This window comes from Sphaerodactylus townsendi, linkage group LG03 (genome assembly GCF_021028975.2).
Source record: "Sphaerodactylus townsendi isolate TG3544 linkage group LG03, MPM_Stown_v2.3, whole genome shotgun sequence".
NCBI lineage: Eukaryota > Metazoa > Chordata > Lepidosauria > Squamata > Sphaerodactylidae > Sphaerodactylus > Sphaerodactylus townsendi.
In genome coordinates, this window is record NC_059427.1 from 51,751,668 (window position 1) to 51,778,537 (window position 26,870).

Here is a 26,870-nt window from a genome sequence, read left to right on the forward strand (position 1 = left end):
TCTGTGGCCGGCATCTTCAGAGGTGTATCACAGAGGGAAGTTAGGAGGTTAGGAACACACTGGACACAGTGTGTAACATACTTCCCTCTGTGATACACCTCTGAAGATGCCAGCCACAGATGCAGGTGAAATGTTAGGAACAAGATCCACCAGACCACGACCACACAGCCCTGAAAACCCACCAGAACCATGCTGTGGATATACTGTTTCGGCAGAATCTGCCTGTGTGGGGAGGCTCTCCTTTCTTTACAAATAAAGCAACTTAAAACTCTCTTCTGGCTTGATGTTTGGTAAAGAAATATTGGGTACCACAGTCCCTTCCCAAACCTCCCATTCGTCAAGCTTCACCTCCCACGTCTTAAGGAATTTCCCAACTTGTATTTGGCAACTCTAATTCGGTACCAATAGAGATGGTTTTAAGAATTTCAAATATAATCTTAGCAGTTCAAGAAGCTTTCACTATCATTCTTAGCCCACAAGAAGGCTTTCCTCATGCCCCAATCAGATATATTTTTCTACATTTGGAGGTATCTTCTACTTTGGAGCAGATGAACTTCAGGATTTTTAGCGTTCAAACATGAGGGAAAATGTTGACATTTACATCTCCAGTTATTATTTATGCTTCCCGAAGTTTAATGGTTTAGCTGTTTGGGAGAATTAATTTTAATTCACATTGGAACTCCTGCATACACTTTGTTATGAGGATCTGTAAAATGTCAGTTTGAATATGCCCATAGCAGCAGCATTTGAGCAAAATAGAAAGGAGGGGGAAACTCCCTCAGCATAGAATCCGTAAGTTTTTAATTTTGTCACTAGCAACAGTTGCATGAATCTTGGACCCATGCTGACTGCACTTATTATTTGTTGGATTTGATTTTTTTTATAACATCCCCCCCTCCACACACACTTACTGTTGTGTATGCAAGTTGGTAGTGATGGATTTTTAGTGGAATCGTAAATACAACTATACTTCTAAGCTATACACAATGAATTTAATGGCTTTACTAGATGGGGAGGGCTGAAAGGGCATAAGGAGTGGTGGAGGGCTGCACCAACGCATGTGCCCCCTCTTCTGGTGTAAGGGGCACCTTCATCGACAGAGAGGGCAAAGGCATTGGCAGACAGACCAATTGGCAGACAGAGAGGGCAAAGGCATTGGCAGACAGACCCCCCCCCCCCCAGCTCTGTGATGGCAAAATCTGGAAGTAGGTGCTGCTGTGGATGTGGGGGCAGGAAAGGGAGTGGCTGGGGTGTTCCCAGGGTAGTGCTTCCACTTGGCCTTTAGGACCAGGAATACCATGACGAGGGCTTAGGATTTACATAACTCCATTAAGCGCTATGGAAGACTTCTAGGCAACCAGGATGTTTTCTTCTTTTAGCTGCCTACTCATGCTGCTTTGAAGGCAGCATGAGGCAGTGTGGCGATGCGGAAGTGGTGCCGTCCCCAGCCGCCTCAGGATCAGGATTAGGCTTTACTTCCATTTTGGACTGCAACCGGATATCTGCTTTAGTATGGCTAACTGAAAGATGAATCTTTTTTTCCAATTGTCAATCTTTAATGGTCTTTCCCCTTTGTCTAGGGCAAATATAAATGGCTTTTTCAGATCTTACAATGGGCTGCTATTTGGGTGAATGGAAGCAATATTTCAGCAAGTTGTTCGTAAATGTAAAAACTAGCCCCACTTAACAATATGACCCTCTCCCTGTACAGTATAGATAAGTACAAATTCCTGGAAATTCAGTGGTAGAGTGGAATGAAAAAATGACCTGGGGAAAAGAGCCCCACCCAGGATCGCATTAAGACCTTTAGAGGCCCTAAACTCTGAAAAGATTATGGTACCCACCCCCACATAATGTATATGTAATTCAAAATAAAAACAATAGTATACTGTAATATGTATATTTGTTTTATCCAAATGATATTTATTAATATACATATGAATAAACTAGCGGGCCCAGCCACGCGTTGCTGTGGCAATTGTCCTTCTCATCACAGTCTGCAACCCACACAGATGTCCATGGGTAAGGCAGAAGTGGGGCAAGCAGGCTATCCCAGTCCAGACAGCAAAGCAGAGGTGCAGGGTGGAGTGAGGTGCTCGGCACGAAGCTGCTACAGCTCCCTGGGTTGAAGTATTAAAGAGCCACGTGCAAAAGCAGAAGCAGAGAGCAAGGTAGTGTTGGATTCTCGGCCCTTCACCCCGTGGATTTTCTTAGAAGAAAAAGGCAAACTCCAACTCACTTTTAGTAAAAGAGAGCTGTGGCGAATATGGGTGAGGAAGTGGGTAAGTGGTGGTTGGATGTGAGGGAGGGCAGAGTGAGGTGTGTGAGGATGAGCTGGATGTGTGTTGTGTGGTAGCAGTGGTTGAGGCACAGAGAGTGAAAGTTACCTGCGTGTGAGGGGGGGAGCCCCACCTGACGTCTCACACGGCAAAGTGTGTATGTGTTTCACTTCCACTCGTATTACCTAACAGTATTACCTATTTACTGTTTTCACTGCTCATCTCTGCCCATCTGCATGAACATTCTAAGCCCCCAGGCCACAGACAGACAGGGCTGCCCACCGCAGACATCTCCTAAGTAGGGTGACAGTTAAACACAGCCTGCTTCATGGCCTGGTGCGCCAGGAAAAAGACGTTTTACCTGGCTCAGGTATGGACTTTTGGCAGTTTGAAGGTCTGAGTACCTGCCAGCAACAGGGAGGGACGTCCTGTGAAAATTTGGGGGCGATCCATCCAGCAGCTTCTGAGGGACATCATCAGGGACAAACACACTGTTAGATTTTTATATATATAGAAAGAAGATATCATTATTTGGATAAAACAAAGTGTAACCCCTATGTTGAGAATGGGATGACCCAGAAAGGTGTGGAGACTGAAAGCAGCAAAACTCATGAAGTTGGAGGAGGCCAGGCTACCAGACTGGGACCTTGCCTGATTATTATAAGCTCTTAACAGCTTGTTTAAGGTAACTGCAATGTTGTTGGGAACTAGTGGGAAGGGAGTTGTTTATTTTTGCTATATTGTAAATGTTAGAATTTACTGTTTCAGGGCTTTTTGTGTGTGTAATTGGTGAGAGTTCTTTTGGGGACCTTCATCATCTCGAATCCAGTTCACCAAGCCTCTGGAGTCTTCATGAGCCAACCACCAGCAGGAAGAAATGGACTTGGCATTATCAGACTGTAATTAGAAGGACTGGAAAGAAACTTAGACAGTACCTTGAAGTGTTATGTTAAATGTTAATATTTGATAAGTGTTATATGTTAAGGAAAAATAAAACCATTTTGTTTAAAATGTAGTTGTTGCAAACTCCTTCCAAGTTCTGCCCCACAGAACCCACAAGCTGAGATAACAAAAGCACATATTATTCCATTGCTTTCCTGCCTTGAAGATACATAGCATTTCAACTTAACACAAATTGAACATGCAAAATAATGTATTGTCGAAGGCTTTCATGGCTGGATTCAACTGGTTGTTGAGGGTTTTCTGGGCTGTGTGGCCATGGTCTGGTAGATCTCGTTCCTAACGTTTTGCCTACATCTGTGGCTGGCATCTTCAGAGGTGTATCACAGAGAGAAGACAGACTTCACTCTGTGATACACCTCTAAAGATGCTAGCCACAGATGCAGGCAAAACGTTAGGAACGAGATCTACCAGACCACGGCCACACAGCCTAGAAAACCCACAACAACCATGCAAAATAATGTTTACTATTGCATACTTATAACTTTATAGTATAAAAAGTTTTCTCCTGCATTTTTAATTGCAAAGCCTTTGATCATGTCCTCAAGATTAATCTGATGTAACAAATCTGCTTCAATACTTAGCAGTGATAAGGAGGAAAAAAACCCTCTATGGGGCACTCTTAACTTGAGTGCATGCTTATTTTGATTAATGGTTAATCCAGGGCTGGCCCCAGCACCCTGCCATGGCCCTGCCCTCAAGGGAGGGATAGGAAGTCTGCCCGTTCTGCCTCAGAGGTCCGCTTGCTGAGGTGGCTCCTCTATCCCTCACCCCCATAGGACTTGGGAAGGCTGAGAACGCCCTCTAGGTGGGCTTCAGACAGGCTGGATGCTACCTTCCCCAGTCATGTGGATGTTCCACAGGCTGGTGGAGAAAGGAGCCTATCAGTGGCCATAATGATCAGTCCACCCTTGTAAACTCTTATGCTTGAAGTAATAGCATATGCAGCATTAATAAAAGTATTACTGTTCAACTTAACACTCTTCTTCCTCCTGCTCATTCCAAACAATTGGCTGTGCCATTTAATCTGGGGGAAGTTAAGATAATTTTAGAAAGCAATAATAAAGTATGTGTCTGCCTTTTCAACACTGTTTCTTTAGAGAATGCAAAATCCCTTTCGGATCTTGTTCTCTCTTTCAGGCTTTTAACCAGAAAAATAAAACAACTATTAAGAAAATTTGAATGGTGCTCCGTAGACTTACTCAACATATTTCACCTACATTTCTTCTGCTGTTCTCAAGGTCTCCTTTTTGGCACAGACGTCATGTGATACCCAAGGAGGGAGCTGGAGACTTTAGAGCTGTTTTTCCTAGACTAAACGTTTGAGGTTACAGGACATAGCCTAGTTTCATATAAGCTTCCAAATTTCAGTGGGACATGTTGAACCCTGAAATTGTCAAATGGTGTATTATTTTTGGCCAGAGGAGAATGGTGTGTGTGTGAATGACCTTCACATTTTTAACCCATCCCAAAGGTCTGACTTCCTGCCCTCTCTCCCATGCGTTTTAAGAATTCTGGCAATTAATACCAACATTTTGTGGAGGAACAGTTTAACACATAGAAGGAGAAACTGGAGAGATGAGTGTTACATCTAATTAACAAAGAAGAGAAAAATGTTTTTGTGCCCTCTTTTGTTTCTTTATGATGTGTAAGGTTGTGTTTTTGTAACCTTAGTAATAGCAGTTCTTTTGTTTTCTTCATGTCTTTGCTGGAGGTCCCATTTGGAAGACTCAAGAAAGTATACAAGAGGTTTTTCAGCTGCTAAAATAGACATGTTAGATATATAATATGGATAATTCTATTTCTAAATGAGCAACAAAAAATAGCAGAACAAAAGATGCCAGCTATCAGTTTTTGTTTGCCTACTCCTATTTTACTTTTGCGAGGTTCCAGTCCTGCTTTTGTTACATTACACATATAGTTTTAATTTACTGAAATATGTGGAATGGGTCTTGTACGTAACAAAATGTTGAATGTATAGACATCCTTTTGTTCATAGCTGCGGTTCCCAGACATGTTTATCCTATTGTTTTCAGACTTGCAAAGACCTTAACAATATTACAGGACAGATGTGGTCGGAAGTACAAGGACTAATCTTTGTTATAACATGTGAAATATCTCTAAGTTGATAACTATTGTATGATGTGGATCAATTGCAATTAAATGTAACTTCATATGAAAATACTGAAGTTTGAGACGGCACAAGACCATTCCATTCTCCTTTAGATTGGCTTCATCACTGGTTAATGGTTGCTAACTGTAGACACTACTGGTCAAATGCCAATAGATAGGTATTTCATAGTCTTCTTACTACCTCTCCTCATGATAGTGCTCATATTCATTATTTACCTGCTAGGAAGAGAGGCAACATGAAAATTATTTGTTTCAGGATTGTGTTCTGAATGAAAGGTATGGCATGGCTTTCTCATCCTCATGGCCATCCCAACTGCTCATAAACAGTAATCTTAACGTTTTGTTCACTACTCTACAATTTAAAAAATAAAATTTCCTGAATCAATTGTAGAGAGTCATTAAAAAAAAATTAAGATTACTGTTTATGAGGAGCTGGGATGGACATGAGGATGAAAAAGCTATGTCATACCTTTCATTTAGACCAACTAAACTAACACAACAGGTGTGCATGCTTTCAAAATCCTCCACAATGCTATGCCAGACTGGATGATGAAAACAGAGGAGGAGGAAAGGGAGGAAAAAAGTATTGGAGGCTGTTTTTTAAAAACATTCTGATGTAGAATTCTTCAACTCTTACTGTTTTGTAACATTTTAGTTGCTTTTAATAAAAGTATCTACACATCTTTTGTTCTTGTGTAACCTCAGCTTGTGAGTTCTGTGGGGCAGTACTTGGAATGAGTTGCAACAACAATTTTTAAACAACAATATGGTTTACTTCTCTTTACAATTAACATTAAACATCAACATTTAACGTTACAATTCAAGGTCCTGTTCAGGTTGCATTTCAAGTCCTTCTATTTACAGTCTACTGATATTGCCAAGTCCAATTTCTTCTTGCAAGTTGGCTGGCTCCTGAAGACTCCAAGGGCTTGATGAACAGGTTGCAACATGATGAAGGTCTCCAGGAGAACTCTCACCCATTACAACCACAAAAGAAAACCCTGAAACAATAAACTCCAACATTTACAACACAGCAAAACAACAACTACCTTCCCAGTAGCTCCCAACAATATTGAAATTACCTTAACAAGGTGTTAAGGGCTTATAGAAATCAAGGTCCGAGTCTGGTAGCCTTGCTTCTTCTGCAAAAGAGCTCTTGCAGCCTCTCTGCTGCTCCGAGTCTCCACCCCCTTACTGGGTCAACCCATTCTGGGCCAACCCATTCTGGGCATAGGGGTTACACTTGCATTTGGCTATGACCCAAAGTATGGGCTGGGAATGCCATACTAGGAATGCCAGCCTCCAGGTGGGACCTGTGGATCCCGAAATTACACCTCATCTCCAGAGACTCAATCAGTTCCGGGGCGGGGCGGGGCGGGGGAAGGATTTGGAGAGTATGGCACCTTTGTTCTCTCTAGTCTCTAGTCTCCATCTCCAAAAGTCTGCCAAACTGGATCTGGCAACCCTTCCCACCCCCCCACCCCCAAGCGGGTGGGCTACTATTTTGGATTTTTTTCGGAGTGTGAGCCGCTCTAGGTGCCCAGGACTTCTCACTGAACCCTAGCACAGTCCCAATATTGCGACAGAAAGATACAAGAATAGTTGATCCATTAATATATGAACGGCACCCCCCCCCCCCGGTTCTGGTTAGAGCCCGTCCGAAAGGCTGCCCCACTCCTCTCCTTGGGTGTCTGTTTTCTCGCACAAACCCCTCGAGGCGAAGGGCAGGCGCACGGGTTACCCGGAACGTCCCTAACAGAGTCCTTGTTACCGCGGGGGTGCTGTTAGGAGCCGGACCGGCTTGCATGTAAAAGGAGCGGAGTTCGAGGCATTCATGGCCGGTGCAGGTGCTGCTCCCGCAGTCGCGGAGCCCGGCGCTTTGCGTCGGCTTAATGTGAACGTGGGCGTCCTAGGCCACATCGACAGCGGCAAGACGGCGCTGGCGCGGGCGCTCAGCACCATCGGCTCCACGGCCGCCTTCGACCGGGCGCCGCAGAGCCGAGCGCGGGGCATCACCCTGGACTTGGGCTTCTCCTGCCTCTGCACCGAGCTGCCTCCGCACTTGGGGCTCGGGCCCGGGCAGCTCCAGCTGGCCCTGGTGGATTGCCCGGGACACGCCTCCCTTATCCGCACCATTATTGGCGGTAAGAAGCGGGGGAGAGACAGAGGCAGGCGGGTAGGCATGGAGATATTGGGAGGGGGTTCCTGTGACGGCGCTGCTGAGATGGAAGGGGAAATAGTAGACTGATTCCTTCCTTTCCCTCGCCTCTTCAACTGGGTGTCCTCTGTGCAAGGTTTTCTACAGCAGAACACTAAATTCTGGAGCAAGTATAGTTGGATTCCGTAGGATAACATATGTATCTATCAGGGGCTTCTCTCGTTTGTAATCAGTACCATTAAGGCTTCATGATCACCTATCACGAACCCTGTATTGCTTTTGGGCAGAGATTCTATGGTTCATGAAAAACTGAATAGCATCATATTTATGTATAGGCAATGAATGTATTCTCCTTATGTATACATGTATCAGTTGAAAGAAAGCTATGATTTGTGGCACTTTAACGGCCAGCAGGCTTATTCCATTTGTATGGATATGGATAGTAAATTTCAATCCTGTACTTCTTTCAAAGAGTTCAGAGTGGTGTATATGTTCCCTCCTTTATTATGGCCTTACAACCAAGTACAAAAGTAGGTTAGGCTCAGATAGTGACAGGTGGAAAGTCACCCAATAAGTGTCAAGGCAAGTGGAGATATGAACCTGGTTACCTTACGACAGCTTCATTTCACTGGCTCCCCATTATTTCTGAGATCACAATTCCTGATACAAACAAGCAGACACAAATTTACATTTGTTTATTGTTGTCTGATTGTTTTGGTACTTGTGAGTTACTCTGAAATAACGTCTACCCTGTAAAAGTGGCTATTGTTACCTAGACTATTTGGCTGTAAAAGCTTTTGCCTCTTTATTTTATGGGTTAGGAAGAGTGCAAGTTGCTTTTATGTGCCCAAACCAGTCCTTAGATAGACTGCTAACATAAACAATCTGTAGTTCTGCATGTTGTTTCTTTTAGGAAAACATGCCATTTTACCCAGTACCTCTGGTTCCAGACACTATTATTTAATCTAAAATATATTGTTGAGAATGAGAGAATTGTGCTTGCTATGTTGCTTTCTTCTTATTTTGAACAAGCCCTCAGCCTCAGAGTTTAGCAGAAAACAGAATCTTGTATCCAAACTGGTTGTAATGGCTTTGGGTGGGAAAAAATAGTAGAGATTTACACTGCTTACAAAGAGTGTTTGTCTTTGGTAGATGCTTAGGTCTTTGGAAAGTTCCCATTACCAGCCAAGCAGAATGACTATCTTTTTGCTCTTGCATTTGTAAATAAAGGTATAGTTAATATTGGTAAGAAGGTGTTCTTAGCTGAGAATAGGATGATGGTTTATAGAGGAATATGAAGAAAGAATGGACTTCAACGCCAGTCTTGTAAAACTGTTAGCATAAATTACTAGCCCACAGAATGTTATTCATTTGTTTATTTTTGCAATCCAGAGCATACGTGTTTGTGGCATGTTAACCTCCTGGAAGAAGGTAGAGTGAGTGAACTCTCTTCCAGGTTATAAAGGTCGATTCCCCACTGGCAATTAATTGCATGGTACTTACATGAAAAAAACAGGTTTCAGGAGTGCCTCCCCACTACTTGAGCGACAAAGAGGGTTTCTTACCATTTCTGGCGCTCGTTCCCCCCTTATTCCATGTCCTGGCTGTACCTGCTTGAAAGTACAACTTTTTCTTTTACCGTGGTTTTTCCCAGTCTCGAGGGAGGAATGGGGGACTAATCTTCAATTAAAATTCCCGCCATGGAGCGTGACGTAAATGCCGACAACCCATCAGCGATCGGCGGGTGTTGAGCGATGCACGTGCAACATTTCCTGGTTTTGTTTTCATCTTTCTACTTCTCTGCCAAATGTGAGCTGCACTGGAGTTGCCCTCTGAGCGAGCTGCATGCTGCTGCATGCTGCTTAGGCAGAGATAAGTTCCCTGTCCCCAGCCACAAAGGAAAACTTTTAAAAAGTAGCTGCTGACGAACACGTGAGAACACAAGAAAACGTTAGGTCTCGCGAGAACATGAAAACACGTAAAAATGATAAAACAATAACCAATCAGAGAGCAGGGGTGGACGTGTTACCATTCTAACGTCATGACGTGATCGCAGGGGGAAAAAGGACCCTCCCCAACATGGCACGTCAGCCAATCAGAAGAGACAAAAAATGGAGATCAATTTGTTGTGGGGATTGCTTCATTTCTGGAACCCGATATAGACCTATGTGTCTTTGCTGAATAAATGCTGCAATGGGAGGATGAAACCCTGGTGAAAAGGTGCAGTTTATTTTTAAACTTGGATTTAACTATATTTAATTTCCAGTGGGGAATCGCCCAAGGACTTTATTGTCTGGTTACCTATGATCGATTCTTACTTGGCACAGGTAAGCAGTTGTTTACAGGACTACCCAAGAACTTGACATTCGTTATTCAAAATTTCATGTATTTGTGATCTGTGGTCTGATCATGTGATACTTTATCTATCATCTTTTTACAACTGCAAATCCCTGCCTCCCAATATTCATCCTTTGCAGTGATTCCAAGATCACTGTGAGAGGTCCCAGTCTACTGTATAAAGTTCTATCCCATTTTCTTACTACACAAAGTTAAGAACTAACAAAAATATAATAAGAAACTCCTCTGAGATAAAGCCTCCTCAACAACTCAGTTGACAGAAAAATATAATGAGGTATTAAATGTTGAAACGTGCTACATTTTAACTTGTCTTAATTGTATAAAATATGAAGTACTTATTGTGCTGACAGTTCTTATTTTGTAGAGAGATGGTATAAGGAGGTAGGACCAGTGGCCATCCTATGAAACTTAATCCACGTGAGGTGGACTAATATTACCTGATATAGGAGATCTAGGAATAGGATTTCAGCCTCCTGTGGATGTGATTGAAATTGACCTGATAATTCAGATTTGTCATTCAGGCATGTTGCTGTACTTGGCACTGTGGCTGGATGTCCAGATGGAGGCAGTAACAAGGTGTTCTTTTGGGCATCTAAGGCTTGTCTGCGAATTGTGCCTTTTCCGTGACACAAAACACCTGCTCATTTATGTGCATCCCTGGATTTGTATATTAGACTACTGCAACTCAGTTTCTTAATATTAGACAAGTACTGCTGACCATGTAACCAGAACTTTAAGAACATAAGAAACTTTGAACTTTGAGAGTGATCTTGAGGAGGAGAATGAAATCAGGAAAGGAATCAGTGCAGAAAAGGTTGTAAGATGGGTGACTGACTGCAGCATTTGTTTAGAGGGGTGTTACTTTCAACAATTGCATGGAGATTAAAACTGTGATTGAATTAAAACAACACATTAACCATTAAATCATAATGCCACTTAGCAACTGAATTCTCCTTTTAAACATTCAGGTTCTTTCCATCCATGTTGTGAAGAAACTTTCCAGAATGTTTTCAACCCCTCCTTTATCACAATCTTTTTCCTCATTCACCTCATTCAAATGTTTCATGGCATCATAATGGTTTTTTGCTTATTGGTTTAAATGGTGCTTTGTTGATCCATTGATTTGATGCTTTGTAGATCTGTTTAATCAATACTTCATTGACCCATGCAAAACAGCGAAAAAACTGCAGAAAATGACCAAAATGAAGAGGCAAGGGGAAAAGGAGTGAGGCGAGGAACACAAAAATGGTGGACCAGGCACCAAGGGGAAGGTTGGGTGATGGCAAAGGAGTGTTTAAAATGGCCAGGCTTTTCAACAGAAAGGGTAACACATTTCAAGTATGACTGCACTGCAAAGGAAGCCAGCTTGGAAATGTTTCTGCAGAAAACATCTTGCTAAAAGGGTTTTCAGAAACATTGAATTAAAAGGTCAATGGAATGTTTCCAGCACCAATGGGGGAAAATGAAGTCCAAGGATGAAACATTTCATTTCTGTTCTGAAAATGTTATAAGTGACTTGCTCAGAGAGGGCTTCAGTTTTCACAGGGCACAGCCCTCAGTCTCTAAGGCTCATTCCGCACATGCAGAATAATGCACTTTCAAACTGCTTTCAGTGCTCTTTGAAGCTGTGCGGAATAGCAAAATCCACTTTCAAACAGTTGTGAAAGTGGTTTGAAAACGCATTATTTTGCGTGTGCGGAAGGGGCCTAAGAGAGTTATTGAAGTTTGTTTTGTTGGTTTGTTCTAGGTTTGAGGTGAAACTCTATTTTCCAGCCAATAAACAGTCAGTGTATGAATTCAAACTTTTATTTGAAAGTAATCTGATAATTCTGGATCTGATGAAACAAAATATTATTGCTTAGATACAGAGAACACTAGCATACCCCATAGGAATCAGTCCTGTATAAATATACTCATCTTTCCTACTGTAGCTAAGTTGACTTAAAGAAAAAGGTTTAAGTTTCAAAGCTTCATACTCAGAGCTTTATTGGAAAAGGGAAAGCAGATTTCACTGAGTTCCAAATCTGAGAGATGCAGAGGATACGGGGGTAAAGCAGGCTTATCTGCTGTTTCATTGACCAACACACGATGACGTCGTTAAATCTTTCAGTTCGTTATCTGGGAAGGTGTAATATAAGACCCTTCTGAACATCCCAAATAATTTTTGTTATAAACTCTGTTCCACTTATTTTGAGATTTATTCTGGGCATAAAGCCATTTATTTATTAATCAGTTATCCTTTAAGGCTGAAAACTGCGAGTTAGCTATCAACAGTGAAAAATGAATTTTTTGCAGATTTACATCTCAGGTCCACTGTGTCAGAACATCCTAAACATTGATTTCAGTTGATACAATTTTCAGTTGATACAATACAATTATCCTCACATTGACTGGAACAGTTCAAATGGCTGTGACAGAAGAGGCAAAGCAGGACTAATTATTATGCTCTAGAACAGCGATGGCGAACCTTTTCAAGACTAAGTGCCCAAATTGCAACCCAAAACCCACTTATTTATCGCAAAGTGCCAACACGGCAATTTAACCTGAATACTGAGATTTTCGTTTAGAAAAAACAGTTGGCTGTGAGGCATGTATTACTCAGGAGTAAGCTTGGTGGTTTAACAGCACTTAACAGGGTTACCTACACTACTTCCCCAAAACCAGGTCGTAGGTTTAATACTAATAATCGAGCCCAGCAGCCCAGGCCAGCCTAGATGTGTGGAGGGGGCACTCTGTTTGCTCGTGCCCACAGAGAGGGCTATGAGTGCCACCTCTGGCACCCGTGCCATAGGTTCACCATCACTGCTCTAGAACAGTGAGCTATGGAACTGACTGGGGTGGAGGTGACCCCTGGACTTAGTGGTGCATCCTTAGTGGTGCATCAGACATGATGCTAGAGTGTTGTTGGACTTGTTGACCATCACTGTTATGTAAACTCATTTACCTATTCTGGAATTGCAAAGGACTGTTGAGGGCATGATTTGGGCTTTCTAGTGTCCAACCTAAAGGATTGAAGGTAACAAATGTCATTCTGATTTTTTAAAAAATGGATTCAGGGGGCACCCAGAAAAGTAAAGGTCAGTTTGTCTAATGTCCTCAGAAAACTGGTGGAAGCAGTTACTAAACATAGAATTAAACATAGAATTATTCAGCAAAGAATAATTCTGTAAGAATGAGTCATACTGAGGAAGAATATTTATGACTTCAATGAAATTATTCCCTTCGGTGAAATGAGCTTTTTGTTGTTCTTTGAATGTGTAACAAGGTGAATTAGTGGGTGTTACATTCTTGGACTTTCAAAACCTTTAATAAATTTTGTCAATAAAGATTCCTGATCAAACTTCGCTGTCATGAAATAAGAGGATGACTTCTCTTTTGTGTTAGTAACTGGTTAAACAACAGGAAGAAATGAATAGGATATTTCTCATAATAGAGGGAAACCAGCAGTAAAATCTTCCAAAGATTTTAAGTTAGTTCTGGTGCTTTTTAATTTGTTCATGGATGATTTCGAATTGGTGATGAGCATTAAGAGCCACCAACATGAGTGGGTAACAATGTGGCAAATGAGGTTCTGTGTGAGTAAGTGCAATGCAGTTTTGGGTGAAACATCCTAACTTTAAACACATGCTGGTGGAGTCTGAACTGTTGGAGATTGACCAGGATGTTATATCAGAGGCTTCAGAAGCCAGGAGGTCTTCAATCTCACATCCACGTGTGATGGAGGGACAGAGGGAGTACATGCTTGTTGACATGGTGAGCAAATTGTGGATTGTTTGCCATACCTGAATAGATCCTGAGTATGAAAAATTTGGTAGTTCTCACATTCTTTATTTGCCTGCTATCCTGTTAAAGGAAGAGGGTAATATGAATTTTTTTTCAGGATTGGTATTTGATCAGGATATTTGATATTTTTTTTGCTGCAGAGTGACCAGTGGGAAAAAAAGTTAATATTGTTGCCTACTGCATGGGATGGACATGAGGATTGTGGATCTTTCCTATGCTACCTTCCACCTGTAGTCCTTTCTGAGCTTTTATTTCTGGGGTTGTAGAATCTGTGTGGAATAGTAGCTGCATGAATTGGGATAATTGCAGTGGTGAGGCGGAAGGATGTAGGGAATGAAATTGTCCTCTCCTGTTCATCAGCTCAGCTTTGCTGATGGAAGAGGTAGAAAGGATGATTTTATCCAATTCATTAATTCAGTTTTAAAGGCTATTATTAATGCAGGTCTTGCTACTGTGAGAAACAACTTTTCTGGGGTTGAAAGAGACTACTAGTGGGAAGGGGACGTGAGAATGATCTATGACTGTCAGTGATGGTGGATCTTCAGTTGCATGTGTACAATGTCTAACCATCTGGTTCAAGCAGTTTTGCTCTACCAAGGCAAGTTGGAGCAAATAATAAATGTTGTTATTGTGTTTATATAGAGAGGATGAGTGATATGGTTTGCTTGCAACCTGTAAGTCAAAATGATCAGTGTTTAGCTTCTGTTTGTCTTTTCTATTTCTATAGAAAAGCCCTTGGATTAAAACTATTTTGTACAATGTATGCATTCCACACTCACGCTTTGAAAGCAAAGTTGGGTTTTTGTTTTTTCCTACTCAAACTGGTGATTAAAAAAATCTGTGTTTTAAAATCAGTGGTGTTGTCAAGTGTTTCTACTAAAGGAACTTATAAGAGGATTGATCCTAATCATGCAAGGCTGTATTTGACCTTGCAGATACTTTTCAAAGCCACCTGGAGAATCTTCTTCAGGATAAAACTTTAGGTTTAAATACATGCAGAATATTTGAACACTAACCAAATAGAAGAGAAATGGAAGATGGAGGTAATCTTTCATTCTTGGTGGCTGCATTTTTCTTATAGACTTTGCCCTTGAAAACAAAGCATATCATGCAGTAAATCAAAAGAATTTTTTACCTACATGCCAGAAACTGAGAACGCAGAGATACTTCTACCCCCGACACTTCTGAAAGGTTGGATGGTAAGATTAAGGTTATAGAAAAGGTTGGATTTAACCTGCCGATTTAGTTTCCTTCCTTATTGCATTTGTTAAATTTTGGTGTATTTTGGTGTACTTCAGTACCAAGTTGTTCAAAGTCTATTTGTGAACCAGGCAAGATGGCTGTCAAGGTAAAGCTTTTCAAGCAATTCAGTTATGCTGTATATTCCTTTAAAAAGTCTGCACTTTCTATGTAGGACTTGAGTGGTTTCTCCAAGGGTTCAGTGATAGGGGAAGCCTACTGAGAGGTTATACAAGTTAATCTTCTGGAAGAAACTCAATCCCCATATTTTATTTTAAGGCCACTCTGCGTAGCAAAGTAGTTTAACAAGTAGCAGATTTTTTGCTTGCTGATAGTTAATTTCATGCCCTACAAAGGGTCAGCACACTAATACAGAAGAACATGATTACTTCACCTTCGCCTCCCCTCCCTTCTGCCCCCCACACACATCGTGTGCTCGCTGCTGAGCTGTTTATTTTAGGTTAAGCTGTTTTTTAAGATGCTCTTTATCTTGCTGACTTTTTGTTAGCCCAGATTGCTTCTGTGAGAGCATTTTCAAAATATATATTGCCTATTGTACTTTATGGAAGTACAAAGGCCAGAGGAAGTCTTTTGAGCGTTTTCGTTTGACAGCTGCTTTTTGACCCAGATTGTCTAAACCTGGGGGAGGAACCTAGACCAAGCCGTAGTTTTGTAATTCCTTGCACTTGTCTGAACCTTTGACCTTTTTACTTTTGACCGGAGCTTCATTGTCACCGCTTGTCCCTGCAGTTCTTTTCAAAGACCGCTGAGTGCAAGTGTCTGTTTCCACTTTGCTGCTGTGTTCTTTTAAGGAAGGGTATTAATTCATACCTGATACATTGAAGGGGCCAAGACTTTTGAACTCTGCCAAGGGCCGGGTGGGGTGTCTGAGGAAGGATAATTGAATAGAGTAAAAGTAAGTTTTGCTGATGCAAAAGTCCATAATGAAAATCTTGGACAATTTAGAGTATTGTGGGGTGATTATTGTGGTTCTAAAACTGTTGTGATTTTGATTATTTGTGATAGCAAGGTTTTAACATTTTTTTGCCTAAATGTTTGTGTCATAATTCTTTCAAATTAAGCATTTGTCAGTCAATATTGTGGTCTAGCAAGTGCTGGAAGGGATGAAATAATTCCTCCTCCTCCAATAAAGTAAGGCAATAGTTGATTGAAGATCCTCTTTTTGCCCTAATAAATAGTGTTAGGAAAGCACTAATCATTTAATCACATACTTAGGTTGTATTTTTGACCTTTTGTCTTAGGCTAGGTTTCAGCAGACCAAAAAGAATGTCCTATATACCATCATGAATGTAGTGCAGCTAGATCAAGAAATTGTATAGGAAAATATTCACTTTCAAAACGTAAATTTAATTGTTTTTAAAAAGATTTGCTAATGTGTCTATCTTGGCTATTTGTTGGTCCCCTTCCGGGGTATAGGCCGGATGCCATCAAATGCATTAAGTACATCAAATGCATTAATTATATTTAATATATGTATTGTGTAGTGCTACATAAATTGCTATCAATTTTAGGTAATTTTATTGGATTTTATTGTATATTTACTATGTTTTATATTGATTTATTGCGCACCGCTCAAAGCCCTCCGGGGATGAAGTGATATATGAAATAATAATAATAATAATAATAATAATAATAATAATAATAATAATAATAATAATAATAATAATAATAATAATAATAATAATAATGTGCTATATAAACTTTGTAAGTTTCAAAGAATTTGCTTGAAATGAAATTGCATTCTGAAACTGACTTGGTAGTTGACTACTACAGTGTGCTTTACATCCCTTCAAAATCAACTCAGAGACTCCAGTTGGTGCAGAATGCCACAGTTCAGCTATTATTGGGAACTAAATGGGGTATGCATGTTACTCCCATTCTACAATCACCCCATTGGCTGTTCATCAGTTACCACCTACCAGTATAGGTGTTGGCCATCCTATACAAAGTCCTCCATGGCCTCAGTTCCTTGTACCTAATGGACCCTTCCCCCCCCCCCCGTCCTCTACCATGATACCTTGCTCATCTGAGCAGAGCCTTCTGCAGGTGCCAACCTGCAAATGGGCAAAATCTCAGGGATGTCCCTCCCAGGGGGACATATGGGGTCAAATGTCCCTGGGTTGCCGCCATTTAGTCACGTGGGGCCTCCATAAAATCACCTCTACACCCCTCTCCCCATGGTCCATACATGTTTGGTCGTGGTGGCGGAGGACGGCCACCCATATGTCTGGTTTTTTTTTTGGAAAACTCAGATTTTGTACTGGGCTAAATTTCCCCTAGATATGTCTGCAAAATCTACAAGTGCATTCCTCATTTTGGCTCCCACCTTAAGTAATTACCTACTTGATGAGATCAGGAGGTTCCACTCTTGACTTTCTGCAACTGTGCAAAATTGAATTATTCAGGAGGGGGTTTCTGCACAGATAATAGGGCTTTATTGTGACAAAACAATTCTGAAATTTGTTTAGGTAAAGAGTTAGGGAATGTAGTCTGTTCTGCTGTGTATAGTTCATACTCTATTGCTGTAACATGTTGTGTTAATACTTACGCTTTGCTTCTGCTCTGTTTCAGATTTTTGGTTGGTTCCAAATTTCTGCACTCCAAATCTTATTGCATTGCTTGTTGGATTCCCCATCCAATCCTGTTGATTTATTGAATTATAGGGACTATAATGTAAATAAATAGATAGATGTGTGGAATTTGTTGAAAGGCAAGGATACATTTGTGACTTAAAATTTAGGACCAAATGAATTATTTAAAAAATAGAATTTGATTAATTTCCATATAAATTACATAGATAAAAGCTAACTGAATCGGTCCAAACTAATTCTTCAGCAGCAAACACAGGCCTCAGACTCTCCATTGCTTTTTTTCTGTTAAAAATGGTGTTCAGCAATTGTGTTGTTCAGGGAATAAGTGTGTAGGGGGAGGTGTGTGTGTGTGTGCGCGCTTTTCCTTGTAAATTCCTCTATCTGCCTGCCCAAGACAATTTGTTCCTAGATATATGTTTGATGACACAGAAGGGGAAAACTGGCTTGGAAGATTGCAGGGGAAAAATGAGGTTAAGCGTTAAGGACTTCTTTGTCAGTTTCCTCCATGATATAAGTTTTACTACACTTCTCTAATGCCAGGGAGAAAAGCACCCCAGGTTTCCAAGGCCATGTTCTCTGCTGAATAATTATCCATTATTGCAGTGAGAGCCCTCAGAATGAGGCTGGTTGCTGAAATGTACACACTTACATGGGAGTGTGTTCCCTTGATCTCTGTGGGACTGCATTCTGAGCACCCACCCTGAGTCAGTGTTTTTTTTTTCTTGCCATCAAGTTGCATTGACCTCTGGCGACCCCATAGGGTTTTCAAGGCAAGAGACATTGGGAGGTGGTTTTGCCAGTGGCTGCCTCCATGTCACAATTCCTTGGTGGTCTCCCATCCAAATGCTTGCCAGGGTCAATTCTGCTCAGCTTCTAAGATCTGACAAGATCAGGCTACCCTGGGTTATACTCATCAGGGCATCATTGTATTTCACATACTGTAAACTGTACTGTGGGTGCTTGGGCACTTTTTATGGATATTGACATCTCCATTTATGGGCTCTTCTATTGGACTGGAGCCTGTATTTCACATTTTGTTTGTTCAAAATGGCATGTGCCTAAAAATAAGGCACAAATATAGAAAGAGCAGGCTGAACTCTGTTGCTGGTAGGAAAAAAAATCTTCTTTTAAATGCAGGACAAAGAATCTCTCTACTGGATGTTCCAGTGCACAAGAGGGCAGTGTTTGCTTACAAAGTAGGATCTTTATGATAAATATGTAGGGCAACAGGTCATTGCATTTGAATTGGAAGAAAATAAAGGGTAGGGTCTGCATAGCCTGAAGTTCAAGCCTGAACTCTGCTTCATCACTGCAATGAAATTTTCCTCTTAAAAGAGAAAGGGGAGGATGCCTTGTTCGGTGAATTTCCATTTTAAAGAATGCTGTTAGCTTTGCCTCTGGCGCTTCTCTTTTTATGGAAAAAAAGGTCTTGCATTTCATTAAATTAATATTATTAACTAGTCAAGTAGTATTAAATGTTGATCAGCTGAGGAAATCAGTTGGCTTCTCTTCTCACTGTATTAATTCAAGGGTCAGATTTAATATTTGTAAGGATTACCTGAGGTGAGTGATATCTGAATTATGGATGTTTAATATTAGCTCATACGCTGTATTAACACATATACTGCTGGATTAGGGCACATCTCCTTGAAGTCATAATATAGACAAACAAAAAAAGGGAAATGAGGTATAATACCTGCATTCTGACTCCCCTTCCACTCTTTATTTTGTCTGGGACAAAATTATTATGTTTTTAGTATTAAGAACCAGAAATGGACTAGGTCCAGTGGAAGAAATCCAGAGTTCTGGCCTTGGTGTCAAGTAACCTTGGATTGTAACTTCCCAAACTCTGTTTATTTGTGCCTTGCTTTTCTCCCCAGTTGAGACTCAGAGTGGCTTAGAACATTGTTTTCCTTTCCTCCATTTTCTCACAACAACAACTGTGTGATGTAGGCCAGGTTTATAACAGATCCAAAGTCACCCAGCAAGCTTCCTTGGTAGAAGTAAGGATTTGAACCCAGGTCTTCCAAAATACTCGATCCACTGAACCACATTGAGTTTTAACATGTATTTTTTTTTATTCTAGCCTGTGACTTTCAGAGCAGTTATTATTATCTTGAAATCCACAACCCCTTTAATGTAGGTAACCTGTATTCCACTGGACCTCTGGAGTGAATTACTACTCTTTCAGGAAGTTAAGGGAGGGAGAAGATGCTTGTAATAAAAAAAGGCATTTCAGTCTCTGGTCAGCCTGACTGTCATGGTAGTCTATCTGTTTAGATAGAAAAATGCATGAGTTCTTATGCTTGAGAATAATTTTGGTTTCCTGAAAGCTGCTCACAGAAAAAAGTGTGTGTATATAAAATAATTTATATTTATGGTTGTATATTAACTGAGCAAAAAGTAGTGGAAAAGAAAAAAGGCATTGCTGGTAAAAAACATGGTAGAGGTCTTCTGCAACAGCCTGAATATGGCAATTCAGGAAGTTTCTTGCAGATTTACTGGGTTTGTTAGAGCTGTGAGCAAAAAACACTGTTTTATATAGAACAACAGGATTTTTAAAAGTACAGTTTAAATAAAAGTTTGATACACAATACTCCCCAGATTTCAATGAAGTACTGTGTTAATAGGTATACTATGCTTTTCCCTGTTAGTAAAGAGGCATTTGATGGCATATTTTTTCTTAACCAGATTTTGTATTCCTCTGTCATCTCATCCCTTAGTAGCCTTTTCTTGTTAACAGAGCTAACCAGGTTTTGACCTCTTCTCTTCACCATGCATACCTGCTAATGTTTATTGTCTTCTCTGTGTATTTACCAGTTCTGTTTGCACTGTTGCTGTCAGAGCAAATGCGCCAAAACGCCTGGTTTCCTCTGAATTTAGAGGAAGTGGTTTTGATTTGCCGGAGGCCGTGTGGGGCAAGCTAGTGAGCAAGGGTTGATGCATCTTGGTGGTCGTTTTCAGCTGGCTTCTTGTGTGTCTTGGGTTGCATCGCATACTAGAGCAAAATTGAGTGAGATTCCTGCAGCGAATGACAAGAACAGTCCTCAGAATAGATATGATGGCAAAGATATTGTGCTTTCTGTGAGAGAATATTTTCTGTGCTATCTGGAAATTTCAGATTAAGTAGCCATTTGGAAGTGTTGCTCCTTTTAAACAGTTTGCTTCCCTAAGCATTACAGGCAGGGTAAATACTAATAATTCCTGTTCCCAATATTCTTATCAGTGCTTCTACCAAAATGTTCTTGCATAGCCTATCTTATCTCTTCAGTGAACATCAAATGATTAGTGTCGGCTCCCAATTTGAATTATGATTTCTGTTTCATGCCCAAGCTGATAGTTTTGTGTTAGATTGTAATTATCAGCATTACCGGTATCAGGTGCAATTGCATCCAGGCATAAATTTGTGTGGTATGTATAAAATGTGAGTATGCACACACAATAAGAGAAGCTGGACAGAAAATAATGGTTTGAGATACTTTAGATGTTGAATTGTTCTGTGTTGGGGGGTTGTAGCTGTTGACGTGAATTATGGGTTTTCAATTAGAGCACCCCTTCAGCTTCCTTTTTGAAAGATTTTATATTTTGTTTAACTTCAGTGTTTTTTCACATGCAAACTCTAATTTTGGTTAACTTATTGGGAAAGCATGGAAAAGTGATTCTTCCAAAGGATAATCTTATCTATGATAGCTCAGTCAATTTTTATTCCCACATCTCCTTTCAGGTGTTTTTTTCCTTCCGGATTTAATGGGACATCTTTTCATTTATGGTTCATAAGAGAGACGCCAAGTTAATATATAATTGGATCTCCTTTTACTGTTGAAAACATATTCAGGAGTTACCTGGCTTCAACACATTCACATGGAAGTAAATGTCATCAGTAATAGAACGAGCATGGTGTGGTTAAGAGCAGGTGAACTCTAATCTGGAGAACAGAGTTTGATCCTCCACTCCTCCGTATGAACAGCAGCCTGTAATTTGGTGAACCAGGTTTGTTTCCCTGATCCTATGCATGAAGCCTGCTGAATGATCTTTGGCCAGTCACAGTTCTCTCTCTCAGCCCCGCCTACCTGTGAAGAGGGAAAGGAAAGGTGAGTTTGCTGTGAAGAGGGAAAGGAAAGGTGAGTTTAAGCTGCTCTGAGACACCTTACAGTTGAGAAAAATGAGGCATAAACCCAAACTCTTCTTCTTAATATGTTTAGTACTGCCTCACTGGTGAAGTGGAATGGAAAAAGGGGTCTTGAACAAACGTTGGAGGATTATGTTGTGTTTGGTGCCCAACCTATGCAGAAATTGACAGATTAATATTGTACAATCTATACTTGCATTTTCAGTCAGTTTTTATAAGAATGGAACTTTAGCATGATACATTTTATAAACTTGGAGATGACTAGGTTTTTTTTCAAGTTATCACTGTTTCGCAGATAATGGAATATAGATGCATCCAATCAGGTAGGCTGGTTAGTTTTATGAACTTATTTATAAGGCTATTCTGATGAAAACAACACCTTATGGACTTTTGAGAAACTAAATATTATTCTGCCTAGCTACTCTGTCTTAGAGCTTGGGTAAACCTGTACATGAAAGGGCTGTACAATATTTTAAGGAGTGTTGTTAATAAACGTAGAGTATTAGTAGTATTGAAAGGAAAGAAGAACGATAGCCTGTCCCAATCACTTTTTTGCTCTTTGTGTACTTTTATTAGTTTTTAAAATCTGCCTCCTATTTATACTGTTCTTGTCAGCATTTTATTGCATTGGACAAGAAAGCCTTCAGAAGTAAGCAAAAGTTGCATTTTAAAGGAAGAAAAGGAAACAATATTATTTTCCCCTTTTTGTAGCCTAGAAGGTAATACAGATTCCTTGTATGCGGCTAGTGTTTTTCTTGGAAGAGAAGCAATAGCCTCTAGCTGACCAGTGTTATCACAGCGGCTTATTTGACCCCCCCTCCCCCCAGTAATTTTGACTCCCTTGAGGGATCGCCACAACCATTGGAAGGTCCATGGCCTGTGATTACATCGCATGCTTGGGTGAAATTCTAATGACGGTAATTGTTTCCTCTTTTCAAGTCTGTGGTCCCTTCATCAAAGACCAATGCGGAAATTATGTATTTCTGCTGTAAAGTGGGAGGTCATAATTACCTGAACCTGTGGTTGACTTTGGGGGATTCTGAGGGGTGTTGGGACAGCGGTTATCCACTCTGACATTCTAGTATGTGAAATGATTTAAAGTGTGGCTTTTAAAGAAGCAAATAACTACCGCTGGTATGGCTCAATCTCCTATGGCTAAGCTTACACGCTGCTGTTGTTGTATCTTCACTACTATTAGAGAAGGGCCATTTATGAGAGGAGTAAAAGGGTATGTGCTGTTGGGTTGGGTTGCTGTGAGCAGTGAAAGAGTAATTGCATAAAAGTTTGTACTTGTCTATTGATCTTGAATTGTTACAGTAATGCTTCCATAGGAGCTAGAGCGTGAGATATACAGTGAACACATAAAGGATTGAGTGTCTTTGTATGGAATGCAAATGTTCCTTGTGACCAGGGGATTGGTAAACAGTTTGGGTTTATGCTGCAATGTATGGATATTATATAATGCATGTTCAAACCAGATTTTCTTTTCATTACACTGGTTTCTACTGTTAATCACTGAACATCTCTCTTGTACATGTGCAAATAAGAATACATGCACAGTAAAGAATGCATTCCTCACAGGTGCTAATTGTGCAGTTCTACCTCCCTGCCCTGGCCACTAGTCTGAATTAAGTAGCATGGATAACATTCTTTTTAAAACTGTGTGTAAATTTCTAAGGCATGTAAAAAATGTCTGTCTTTGAAACTTTAAAATACTTTGGAAGAAGTTTAATAATAATCTAAGTTGCAGTCCAGCCCAGAACTAAAAAAGAGTGAGTCCCCAGAGAGCTATACATTTTAGTGTGATTAACTTGGATTGGATTGTGACTGTAATATTTAAAATGGATAAAGCACTTATGGCAGTAAGACTCTCTATAAAAGTAAAATGAAGTAAGTGCCCTTCTACCAGTTTAGATGTGTCATGTATACATGACAATGTTCATATTTTATTTGTGTATTTATGGCATGCTTAGATCATATTGTCTGCCAATGGCATCTGAAACAGCATGTGATAACACAATGACCAATTACGTATAAGGTGTTTGCCAAGTGGAGGAGGTGCATGTCTGCCACAATGAGATTTCTTGTATGGACATATTTCCTCTAGCCCTAATTTCACTTTCTACTTCCTCCGCAGCAAGCAAAATCACTTGTAGCACAAACTTAATTTGCTTTGCTACCAGAGTGGGGCAGATTTGCCAGTTTGCACAGCTTTGCCCTGGACCTCTTCCCTCAGCCTATTGCCAGCCCACCCTACCCCCACTCCCTCATGCTGGTTTAAATGCTTCCTCTTCACCCTCCTTCCTGCTGCCATCTCCTTCTCGCTTCTTGTCCTGCCATATCATTTCTAATGTCTGTGGCCTCCCAGCTCCTGCATGTCTTTAGATCTTTAGCTGTTTAATAAACATTTTAAATAACCATATCGATAAATTGATAACACTGAAAAAAATGTAAAAATAATAAGATTAGTCAATAAATCCAAACATCCAATTTGCCTGTGCAGTTGATCAACAAACTGGGACGTCTCCAGCCTTGTAGTTTTATACACAAGGAATCAGTGATTCCAGACCACACCAGGAAAAGCCAGTAGGTCTTGATGCTTGGTTTTGCAGCACATTGGGAGACAGACGATGGTGAACCTGGGGAGCTCAGTAAATGGCGGTTTATGTTCTCCTTTTGCCATTTGCATGCCGCCATTACTTCCTCCCCACTCCCTGCCATAAAAGACATTCAGTGTTTTAGCAAAGTGTACAGATGCCATTTTCAAGTCTTTTCTTTAATAGTTTACTTTTTTAATACCGATATATCAATAAAATAATTTAAAAGTAAAAATTAAATTAAAAATTAAATGCATGTGCCATAGAGAACCCTCAAAATACACACACATACACCCACTGCCTGAATGCAAGCAAAAAGCTAGCCGGTGGATAATTCCTGCCCCACTGCAAACAGGGCAGTTGGTAATAATGCCGAACATGCCCCAAAACAGAAACTCTGTGACTGATTCTCTTTGAAGTCACGGGAACCTCATAGTGTGTAATCAGCCAATATGAACTAATTATAAGTTGGGACTTACATTCAGGCTGTGAAGCCATCACTAGAAACTTTGACTTTCAGAAGGGGTGGTGCAAACAGGTGGTTCTTCAGAAATGGCTCTTCTGCAGTAACTGATGTGGGGGAAAAAAGTACAATATTCCAGGGAGAAATCCAGAGTTTTAATTGTCTGAGCAACTCTTGGACCACACATGCTGTGCCATGTTGTCGCACTAATTAGTTCTGCCCTGTTATGTCAGTGGGAGAGGTGAAGGCTCTTGGCTTTCACAGGAGGTGCTTTCCCATTTCCAGCAATGTTATGTAGATGATACTTTTATCTTGACATATGCATACTGTGTCTGCCAATTTGATCTTAGGAGAGCTCTGAGTGTGATCCTCGAACTACCTATTCTTCATTGTCCCCATTAAAGACCTTGTGAATGTTGCCGGTTAAATAACTTATTGATTGTAGCCAGTAGCCTTGAACATGCATAAACTGGATTCCAAACTATGAGCTTTGATTGAAATTTTGCTTCACTTTAGTTAGAAAATATTATTGTTGCTTTAAAGCACCTTTCAAAAGTAATTACAAAAAAATGGTAACAGAATTGTAGGTAGTTTTGAGTAGCAAAAGTCATGTTTACCATTTATTAGGACCAATGAAAATATCACAAAATTGTGTGCCAGTTTTGCACTTCCTAAAACGTTTAATGAGACTGAGTTTCTTACAAAAATATTTTTAAAATTGCGGCGGGCAGGGAGGAATATTGTGATTTAGAGCATAGTGGAATAATCCTTATCAGTACAATCCTAAGCACACTTATACTCTTCCAAGTTAATTAACTCCTCCGGCCTTAGAATGATGTAATTCTGTTTTGCACAGTGAAAATTATTCTTACAGTGTATTGTATGCATGTATACTTGATATACGTCCTATTATATGAAATGGTGTTTAGGATAACAGCCTTAAAATGGGATCCACTCATCCTTTCTGCCTGAATCTTACCCAGTTCTGTGGCTTCTGTCCACATGGCTTTTGTACATTCAGGTCTCGTGGCATAGCATTTTTGTCAAGTCATGACATAGAAGGTCTCATGACATAGCATAGCATAGCATTTCTGAGTGGTCAAAGATAATGTCGCCTCTTTTATTCAGCATCAGAAAACCTGATTGGATCTAGCTCTTAGTCTTTCTAATGAGTTAATTACTCTGCTCCATGTGAATTTGCAAAGCAATCTGAAAGCTGTAAAGTTGTTTTCTTCCTTTTCTTACCCAAAATAATTTGTAAAATGTTCTCCGTCAAGGTCATTACCCTAATTGTAAGTTTGTTAGTTTTAGGGATTTAGCATCCTTAGCATGTTTTTCTTCTATAAGCGCTATAACAATTTAACCGTCATTTTTTTCCTCTATGAAAAAGTTATTGGAGGCTTACAAGAAAAATTAGGTGTTTTGGCAGAGGGCATATGGCAGACATCCATTTAACACAATAGCAAAAGATTGCCAGTGTCTAAAACTGAGTTAGTAGAGGATGTTCTAAAATGTTGTACTTGTATGAATACTACTAATTGGTTCATGGAACAGTTTTATTGCGTTCCTCTCTGCTCTTGCAGCCCACTCCATCTGCCAGAAAGATAATTCTCAGGGTGTTACAGGACCTGTGCAGAACAATAGTTGTGTGGGCTGGTGGGAAGCTGAAGTGAGGAAGAACAAGGGAATGGAATTGTCCTTCCTTTCTCTTCAGCCTCCTCTCCCACCTCACCTCAGCTCATCAACACTCATAGCTGTTCCATTGGAAGGATCCCACAACGGTAAGAATGATGTTTCCTGGGGCTGGGAGGGGCTGCAGGAACTGGGAAGAATGAATGTTCCGTGCCTTCTGTACAGGCTACTGACATGGTAGCTACTCAGTTAGAAATCATAACATATTTAATATGTGTTAACTGAATCATGTCAACAAAAACATTAGAAATGTTATTACTGTTAAAACATCTGAACTTGCTATTGGCAACAAAAAGGATGCAGTTCAGGGGCTGTTGAAGGGTGTCCTTGAGAAACAACCGTTTTTACGGTACAATATTGGTCCCTAATAAATAGTGCTGTTAACTAATGGTGGTTAACTGGCAACCTTTATTTATTATATTTACATCTCGCTTTTTCTATGAAGGAATTTAAGGCCGCATGTATAG

At 40.4% G+C, this 26,870-nt stretch overlaps 1 protein-coding gene across 1 annotated transcript in view; it reads left to right on the forward strand.

Moving 5' to 3' along the window:
• The first annotated feature begins 7,168 nt into the window (after positions 1-7,168).
• EEFSEC (eukaryotic elongation factor, selenocysteine-tRNA specific) overlaps positions 7,169-26,870 on the forward strand; it is a 179,055-nt gene continuing 159,353 nt past the window's right edge. The window contains exon 1 of the mRNA XM_048490222.1: positions 7,169-7,516. Coding sequence (XP_048346179.1) covers positions 7,207-7,516 — 310 coding nt within the window. The 5' untranslated portion in view covers positions 7,169-7,206. The remainder of the gene's footprint in view (positions 7,517-26,870) is intronic.